General features: G+C 32.9%; 1 protein-coding gene across 1 annotated transcript in view; it reads left to right on the top strand.

Moving 5' to 3' along the window:
• The first annotated feature begins 5,328 nt into the window (after nt 1-5,328).
• Nucleotides 5,329-10,232, top strand: part of LOC111089241 (dixin-A-like) — a 29,271-nt gene continuing 24,367 nt past the window's right edge. The window contains exon 1 of the mRNA XM_022401382.1: nt 5,329-5,409. Within this exon, the coding sequence (XP_022257090.1) occupies nt 5,329-5,409 (81 nt within the window). The remainder of the gene's footprint in view (nt 5,410-10,232) is intronic.

Here is a 10,232-nt window from a genome sequence, read left to right as displayed (position 1 = left end):
GTTATTGTATGTTGGTTAGTTTTTACATGTTATTGTATGTAGGTTAGTTTTTACATGTTATTGGATGTTGGGTAGTTTTTACATGTTATTGGATGTTGGGTAGTTTTTACATTTTATTGTATGTTGGTTAGTTTTTACATGTTATTGCATGTTGGGTAGTTTTTACATGATATTGCATGTTGGGTAGTTTTTACATGTTATTGCATGTTGGGTAGTTTTTACATGTTCGGCTATAGCTGAGATTTCAGTTATATCATTTCTTATATAACCTTTATATTCTTGCAATCTTTATTTTAAATTTCTTTTAGTTTGACCAATATAAGTACTACTACATCCATATTCTATTTTGTAAATACCCGTCTTATCTATTAGTTTTAATTTTATTTTATCTTTAGTATAACCTATACAATGCTAGAAACCGGATTTTGATACCCGTGGTGGGCAGAGCACAGATAGCCCATTGTGTAGCTTTGTGCTTAACTTCAAACAAACAAACAAACAAGTATTACCTATCATGCTTTTTATCTTATTTATTGGTTTGAAGATATGATAACCGTATATAGCTATTGATAAAGGATTTGAACCAATTATAGTAGACAAAGCATTTAAGAAATTTAACAAAGGTGCAAATACAGTTAAAAATACCACATTAAGATCTATTTATGAAAGAAAAAAAAAGAAACTAAGTTTACCTTATGTTCCAGGTTTAACAAGTCAATTATATAAAATATTTAAAAAGCATCAGAATTTTAATTAATAGCAATTCGTTATTTAAATCTTCCTGTTTTGAACATATAGCTATATACTTAAGTAATAACAATTCGTTATTTAAATCTTCCTGTCTTGAAAATATAGCTTTCAATAGCTATATACTTAATTATTAGCAATTCGTTATTTAAATCTTCCTGTCTTGAACATATAGTTATATACTTAATTAATAACAATTCGTTATCTAAATCTTCCTGTCTTGAACATATAGCTTTCAATAGCTATATACTTAATTAATAACAATTAGTAATCTAAATCTTCCTGTCTTGAACATATTTTTAAAGTTCTATAAATATTTGTATAAAATGCTGATATTTTTTGTTTTTTATGACATGATTCTTTGTGTGGCGGCAAAACAATAGCAAATGGTTTTCTATAAATTGTAGTTACCTTCTATTTCTTTTCTAACTAGTACATCTACAAAAGTAATGCTATTATTTTCTTAAAATTTCAACACGTGAATTGAATTGATGGTTCTTTCCTATTTAAATAACTATAAAATTCTTGTAGTTTACTGCTACCATGTCGCCACACTACGAATCTTATCCAAACTTCTGGTTAAAATTTAGCATTATTTAAAGCTTTATTTTCAAAACTATCCACGTAAATGTCACATAATAACGGTGATAAGGGGGATCCCGTAGATAAACCCTCTTTTGGAAAAATCGATTTCTACACACACTCTTGTTAATTTTAATATGTTCATAGTTTCAATAAATAACGATAATACATCAAATGGTACAAGTAGATAAAATCAAATATAAAATTAAATTCTATAGAATTTGTAGAGAAGATCAAAAACATGCAATTAGAAAAAGATCTAATTCATAACTATTAGGCTTATTTTTAACACAATATTCTTTATTCGGTTCTTAAGGGTTATCCAGGAAAAAAGAGTATATAATAGTATTTCAACCACACTGTGTCCGCCATATGCATTGCCATTTACATGTTTCGCATAATACCAGAGCTCATCAGGCCTGCTGGGATACAATAAGTACAGTAATGGTTGTAACGCTATTTATATAAGCCATTTGTTACTACAACAATTGTTATGGTGTGAATGACTTTTAATAAGATGGCGAAGCCTGATTGTGATTAATTATATTTGTCGTAAGGCCACAGTATTAGGCTTATTGTATTTTAAAACTACATTTTTAGTTGATCCGTTTGAGTTTTTCCGAGAAGAATAATATACATATAGTAGTATTTGAAATACGCTAAGTTCGCGATATACATTGGCAACGACACGTTTCGCTCAGTTAACGACGTTAATAACAATATAAGAGAAGACGACATTTCGGTAATGGTTCATGGCCACAAAACTTATGAACGACTGAACAAGAGCTACGTCTAAAAGTTATTATTATTATTACTTCATCTAACGAATATTCAGTACGATTTTCAGAGGATATACGTTTTCGGAAAATGGAAAACATGGAAAAGTGCTATTCCCTAGTTGGTGTATTTCTTTAAAACTGTATGCATTGTTATGTTTTTCCTGTAATTGTTTAGCGACAAAAAATGCAGCTGGCTGATATTCCTGGCAATATTTGTAAAACGGAAAATCTCACGGGAAAAGCAGTTTACATCTAAAACATCTTATGAAGTTGCAGGAATCAGAACTCCGATTGAAACGCAATTCTAAAGCATTGAAAATACAGAATATGTCAGAATTGAATGGCAGCATTTAAAGAGTGTATTAAATAGGATAATTTCGATGGATGTCGAGGAAACCACAAACTGAGGTCAAACATGGAATACCGTTCGACGGTTGTTGAGGTCAAGGAATAATGGAGCAAATGTAAGAGATCAACACACAAGGGTATGCGATCAAAGTTGTTGCAGCTAAACAAAATGTAACTTTGTGTCTACCATTCTTTAGATCTTGTACAGTGTGATGCTGCCAGATCTTGAAATTGATATAAAAAAAGGCGGAAGACTTTCGAAACGTCGTCCTCTACACTTGTGTCTCTACGACAGGCAGTTGCTGTCCATTACGTCGTCCTCTACACTTGTATCTCTACGACAGGCAGTTGCCGTCCATTACGTCGTCCTCTACACTTGTGTCTCTACAACAGGCAGTTGCCGTCCATTACGTCGTCCTCTACACTTGTGTCTCTACAACAGGCAGTTGCCGTCCAGTCTACAAAGTTTCATCATTCAAACATTTTCTCGTTTCCTTCATTGAATGTATATTAATTTTCCGGCATCGGCCAGCAGTAGGGCTATCTTTAAGTCCCTTTTCAATATCATTCTCAAACTTCTTTCTGCACTAGATGGAAGTATAAAATTGAAGGCATTAAAACTAAGTAAACTACAACGGATAGTCTAGTTTATTCTGGAACTGGGTCGTTAGCAGATGAGCCAGAACCATACATATTTCAAAGTTCTTTTATAGGTTCGCACGATTTGCTTGAACAAGATAGACAATAAGCAAACGCAGAGCTAAACTATGGTAATTGATATTTCCAGTATTTTAGTCTACAAACGACGAACCGATCTTTAGTATACACAAGATGGCGATAAAAAACTAATAGTGGAATAATTATCACAATTACTAGTCTTAATATCAGACGAAAAAAGCATTTTGATAGCTACGAAGCTGAGGATGTACCAATCATTGCTGCATAACATACATACAATATACATACTACTCTCTGGGCGCTATTTACATCTCTAGCGAACAGTCGCATTCGCAGAGAAGAGTTATTCCGATGTTGAAACCTACCTGAGATCGTCCATGTCTCAGGAGCGTCCAACAGGGTTGGCAAGGCTCTTGAAACCTACTTAAAATCGTCCATGTCTCAGGAGCGTCCAACAGGGTTGGCAAGGCTCTTGAAACCTACTTAAAATCGTCCATGTCTCAGGAGCGTCCAACAGGGTTGGCAAGGCTCTTGAAACCTACTTAAAATCGTCCATGTCTCAGGAGCGTCCAACAGGGTTGGCAAGGCTCTTGAAACCTACCTGAGATCGTCCATGTCTCAGGAGCGTCCAACAGGGTTGGCAAGGCTCTTGAAACCTACCTGAGATCGTCCATGTCTCAGGAGTGTCCAACAGAGTTGGCAAGGTTCTTGAAACCTACCTAAAATCTTCCATGTCTCAGGATCGTCCAACAGGGTTGGCAAGGCTCTTGAAACCTACCTAAAATCGTCCATGTCTCAAGAGCGTTCAACAGGGTTGGCAAGGTTCTTGAAACCTACCTAAAATCGTCCATGTCTCAGGAGCGTCCAATCCCAGAGTTTTATCACGAAGGCCCTGCAGTTGAGTTTATTTTTCAATGTTAATTATGTATTTTCCTGTATGATGCTGAAAAATACAAAATAAGTGGTTGATAAATAGAGCTGATATCTTTGTGTAAATGTTATTATATCTTTTTATTCCTATCAGTATCACATTATACAATACTAATTAATATCATTTTGAATAATGAAATTCATTCACGTATATTTAACACAGTATAAAACGGTTGCGAATATCATCCATCGAAAAATCTCTCTATTCAAAGTCGGTCACAGTGAACATCTGATTTAAAAAAAAAAATGTACCGTTACTAATAAGCCATCAAAATGTTCATGCTAACTTGCAATCCGACGAACATGAACATATAACAATAAAATAAGACACAATATAACTGCAGGTATTGGGTAACAATTCCTTTGGAATGTACTTAGTATTTTATGAAGTGATCAAATATGCATTTTCGTTTGTTTTTTGTTGTTGTTGTTGTTGTTAAATAATTTATGTATTGTCATGTTTGATTTGTCTTTTCAAGAACTAAGCCTTGTAAATCATTGACATAATAACGTTGAGGAGGTAAATGTACATGATATTAATGTTATTAGCTTTATTTTTATTCAAGCAAAATCGACTTTACAAAATCGATCAAACGAAAGATTAGAAATTAATACAATGCCAGTAAACAATGAAAGAAGTACAAGAAAGCATTAAATTGTTATATTGTATCGGTTGGAATACATTTGTCGGAAACTGATGAAAGATCCAGGTTTCACATGTCACATGTTGACAGTGCTGTCTTTACGCTAATCACGCTACATAACAGATTGTACCAGAGATACTAAGTAAAAATTTGATTTCAACTGAATTTTTCTAACGAAATATGCAAATATATTTTAAAGCACATGCCTTTAAAAACGCTTCTTTTTTTTAGAGATAACTTATTTTGAAGATCTTTAAGATGTAGGGTTAGAGTTTGTTTTATTTTGGTACAGGATGACCTTGACCTTACAATTCTACAAGTTTACTAAATCTGAGCCCATCTACCTCACTTTACTTCGGTTCTTATTAGAACAACCACTGATCCGGATAACACGACTCTCTGCTACAGCCGTTCCGCCCCCTTGACTCTGATAACAGCACGCCGCTGAACTTACTGTACGGCGTAGTTACTTCTAAGCCTAAAGGTAATAAAGTATATTATCTGTTGCTTGTTTCAAGGTTGGAACGTCTTCAGCAGCTTGCTTTAAACCTGTCGAGTCCGCGCAAACTTCGGGAGTCAGTCTGATTGTTTGTAGTAGCAGATGTTTATATGGTTCGGTAATGGCGTGGGATAAAGAGGAACTTGAACGTTCCAAAGGATGTCGAGGACTTTGTTTTGATTTCCTGGGTGCTATAGAAATGGTAATTCTTTATGATTTTAATATAGCTGAAATAGATATCCTTTCACACTTCACAAGTTCTGTTTTTACTTTATTAATCGGTTCGCATTGCACTAACTGTTACTGTATAATATGAGATGATGTAAATCGTATTGTGTATTTACATCACATATATTTCACAACCTTCAACAGGTTTTTACTTTATTAATCGGTTCGCATTGCACTAACTGTTACTGTATAATATGAGATGATGTAAATCGTATTGTGTATTTACATCACATATATTTCACAACCTTCAACAGGTTCCAACAGTTAAATAAGGTTCAAGATACGAGTTCGAGGTTTTAACAGGGTCGTTCATAAACCTTGCATCTGATTCTCGTGTAATAAATCAACCGAAGACGCACAGTTAAAATATACAAGACTCGCACTACGATTCGTAAACGGTGGTTCTAATTCGTGTGAAGTGTTAGAAATAAGTAAAGGATACTCGTTCTTATTTAGACTTTCTTAGAATTAAAATATTTTGACACGTTTTGTCCTGCACCAAGTGTTCTGTAGTTCAAAGCTACTCGTGTTGATTAACACCAAGATTTAAAGAAGCGTAATATTATCATTTGTTTCTACCCTACCAGGCTTAAAAAACTTATTCACTTAAGAACAGTTCCAGCTCATTCATATATGTGTATATATATATATATATATATATTTATGCGATTGTTGAGTCAAAATCATGAAAGTTTCTCCTTGGGCTTTTTTTGAAAAACTACATAAAAAAGCCACTAGAAATGTTTGTAGTCTTCCTTTTTTAGATGTATGTCTTATTTTGTAAAACTACATTAACAAGCCACTAGGAATGTTTGTAGTCTTCCTTCTTTAGATGCATATCTTATTTTGTAAAACTACATAAACAAACCGCTAGGAATGTTTGTAGTCTTCCTATTTTAGATGCATATCTTATTTTGTAAAACTACATTAACAAACCACTAGGAATGTTTGTAGTCTTCCTATTTTAGATGCATGTCTTATTTTGTAAAACTACATTAACAAGCCTCTAGGAATGTTTGTAGTTTTCCTATTTTAGATACATATCTTATTTTGTAAAACTACATTAACAAACCACTAGGAATGTTTCTAGTCTTCCTTTCTTAGATACACGTCTTATTTTGATTATCTTTGTAAATACCCTCAGTGATAGATTGTATCTGTGTCTACTGAGAAGTCTGCGTATTATCTCTTAAACAGCAATCTTTATCGCTACAGTGTGCTAATGCAAATAGTAGTGTATACAAAGAGTAACAAGTTCCACAAGTTTACATGTAGGTAAACCCCACATTTGTCTTGATATATAGATAGTTAAAATATCGAAGGTTGAAATGAGCGGTCTTTATTTAACTACTTATCATAAGTTAAAATACAACATCGTTAATTTCCTTCTTAAGACGAACTTCTAAACGAGTTCTCTATTCAAGTGCTTGAAACAGTATTTCTTTAGTTAACTGTCTACATGTCTCTTTTAAGCTATAGATCGACATCTTTTCTTCTTATCGCTGCCTGAAGATTACATTCCCTCGTGAAATAAGTTTTTGTATTTCATATGCTATGCAATATTTCATTCTTCCTTAATTTTGAACCAGCACTGAAATTATTGAAAATAACTAACATATAAAAACAGTAATAAAAGTCGTTCGTTGATCTGCTTTTTTTTTCAGCACAAAATATAAAAGTTGCTACTATCAGTGAGTATTCACATAAATTTTGTAAAGATAAAAGAATCCTTTCTTACATAGCTGCAAAACACATTTTGAAACACATTATAATGATTTAAGTTTATGCGATGTATCATTCATCTTGTAAACAAAAATATTTTGTTCTTATTGACCAATAAGACAGCTGTAATATTCCATGAACACTGTCGGCATTCTTGCATGCACGGAAGACCCCCCTCAAGCTAAATTTTTTGTACGTATAAGCTTCCCTTTTACTTCCATTCCTGTTTCTCATCTTTATTTCAATGGGTTTTTGGTTTTCGTTTTGTGTTGCTGCTTTGTGTACGAGTATCAGAAAGGCTGTCAAACTGGTTTTAGGCTTAACTGGCACTGGTTATAATATATATAACTTTGGCTTCACACACCTCAAAGTATATACTTGTCACTTTAAGTTGGTTGAATTTATATCAAGCCATAAGGAAATGAAGTTTTCTATAAATTGCTATGCAAATAAAGTATAAGTGCAACACGAAAATTGTTTTGTGGTTTTTCTATATATATATTTGTAAGTTTATTAGTGAACTTTATTATGTTGATGTGGAAGTATGTTTGTGTATATTTGTAAGTTTATTAGCGAACTCTATCATGTTGATGTGGAAGTATGTTTGTAAGTTTATTAGCGAACTCTATCATGTTGATGTGGAAGTATGTTTGTAAGTTTATTAGTGAACTTTATTATGTTGATGTGGAAGTATGTTTGTAAGTTTATTAGTGAACTCTATTATGTTGATGTGGAAGTATGTTTGTAAGTTTATTAGCGAACTCTATCATGTTGATGTGGAAGTATGTTTGTAAGTTTATTAGTGAACTTTATTATGTTGATGTGGAAGTATGTTTGTAAGTTTATTAGTGAACTTTATTATGTTGATGTGGAAGTATGTTTGTAAGTTTATTAGTGAACTTTATTATGTTGATGTGGAAGTATGTTTGTGTATATTTGTAAGTTTATTAGCGAACTTTATTATGTTGATGTGGAAGTATGTTTGTAAGTTTATTAGTGAACTCTATCATGTTGATGTGGAAGTATGTTAGTGTATATTTGTAAGTTTATTAGCGATCTCCATCATGTTGATGTGGAAGTATCTTTGTGTATATTTGTAAGTTTATTAGCGAACTTTATCCTGTTGATGTGGAAGTATGTTTGTGTATGTTTGTAAGTTTATTAGCGAACTTTATCATGTTGATGTGGAAGTATGTTTGTGTACATTTGTAAGTTTATTAGCGAACTTTTATTATGTTGATGTGGAAGTATGTTTCTGTATATTTATAAGTTTATTAGCGAACTTTATCTTGTTCGTGTCTATACATGTTTAAAGAAAAGTTTTCAAATACTGTACATAGACTATCAAAAGTGAACATAGTGATTAGCGCGTGACGTCATTAATATTGTTTAAACGTGTGTGTGTGCAGTCAGGACACCTTTGTTTTCTGCATATAGTTAAGTGAGATAATTAATGCAAATTTCACAGTTTTTAATTTGGAACCGTCATATGTGATATGAACTGTAAACAGGATGGACAGGATATTAGCTTCAATCCACGAACAAAACACGTTTAGAATACTGAGTTGTAAGAAGGCAAATTTAATGTGACGTGAAGCTAAAATCGGAGCTGAGCCCATAAACTGAATTGACAAACATAAAACATGTATGAAGGCTTCAGAAGTGAGCCCATAAGCTGAATTGACAAGCACATAACAAAAAGGAAGAACTTAGAATTGAGGGCTATAAACAAGTATGAAGTCTTCAAGACTGAGCGATACATGTTGGATTGATAAACATGTACAACTGAGTTCCAAACGGAATTAACAAACGCGTACAAGGGTACCTCTAACGGACTATAAATAATAATAAACAACTTGAATATATCGGACGGCGGACATAAACAATTAATGATGTTGGTAAACATTTGTTACGAGGTAACCATATAGTGGCTTATAATTGGAGTATATTAACATGTTATTAAACAGGAAAATATTTAAATCATTTATGTTTGTAGATATGCTTGAAACTTGGTATTGGTTGTCCGAGAACAATAGTTAGTCACCTGCCAGTGTCCGGGTTTACAGACTTACTGAAAAAACATATATATAAGAAATAAGCAGTGGAAAAGAAGCTAGCTAAAATAGATCTGTGCACGAGGTTATTTCACAGAAACTTGGCTGATGTATACTTAATGATCTGTATCTTACTGCCTTATAGCTTATATCTTCTAGTTTTATTTTTAACTCGTGGTGCATATACCTTTGTTAAAGAACACAAAGAATGGGTTTCGTGAACGTAAATCTCATACGAATGTCGGCTCCAGGTTCATTGAAATATATCCTGGAGACGCTCCAATAGATTACTAGATCTTTTAAACTGTATGATTTAGCGTTAACATATAGGAATGTCGTAACGTTTTAAATTTCTCGTGCAGGAAAAACACTTCAAGTGCTTATTTCTGTACTTGTTTCGTTTTACACTTATTAAAATTTGTTTAATTTGGTCGTCATCTACTTGTTATTGCCGTTGCGAAGTTTGTGAACTAAAAGCGATTCGGTCTGAAGGTTGTATATCTTTATTATCACGGATATCTTACGCTGCAAACATATCAGATACCATGAGTATCTTTAATGTTATATAAATATACTAAAATTTTGATGTTCATTGAACTTTAATGAATTCTGTTTTTTCAAACGGATAGTTAGAGCAAAACTATGGTAACGCCAGTTATCGTACAGTTTGGCAAGTTCAAGTTCTTTCTCGCTAGATAGAGAGATAAATAAGTTTTGGAACTGAATAAGAGTAAATGAAAGTAGGCCAATGACAATATATGCTGAATTTTTCTAAATATTATTTACTTGCTTCACGAGCCTTGAAAGTGGAGGTTAGGAATAGCTTTCATATAGAAATGCTACATAATGCTATATTGTTTTTGTCAAAGCGTTAACCGCCCGTAGTAATAATATTGTTGCGTATCTGCTTGTTTGATAATTTACGGTATAAATTCTTTCCGAGGAACTTCAGCGATACAGGTCTTTTCTTAATTAAAACTAAATTTATTCTTTCTCGATACAACTTTGTAATATACAGAAT

This window comes from Limulus polyphemus, unplaced genomic scaffold (genome assembly GCF_000517525.1).
Source record: "Limulus polyphemus unplaced genomic scaffold, Limulus_polyphemus-2.1.2 Scaffold5655, whole genome shotgun sequence".
Taxonomy (NCBI): Eukaryota; Metazoa; Arthropoda; class Merostomata; order Xiphosura; family Limulidae; genus Limulus; species Limulus polyphemus.
The sequence above is the reverse complement of the archived record's forward strand: the minus strand, read 5'-3'. Positions and strand labels throughout refer to the sequence as shown.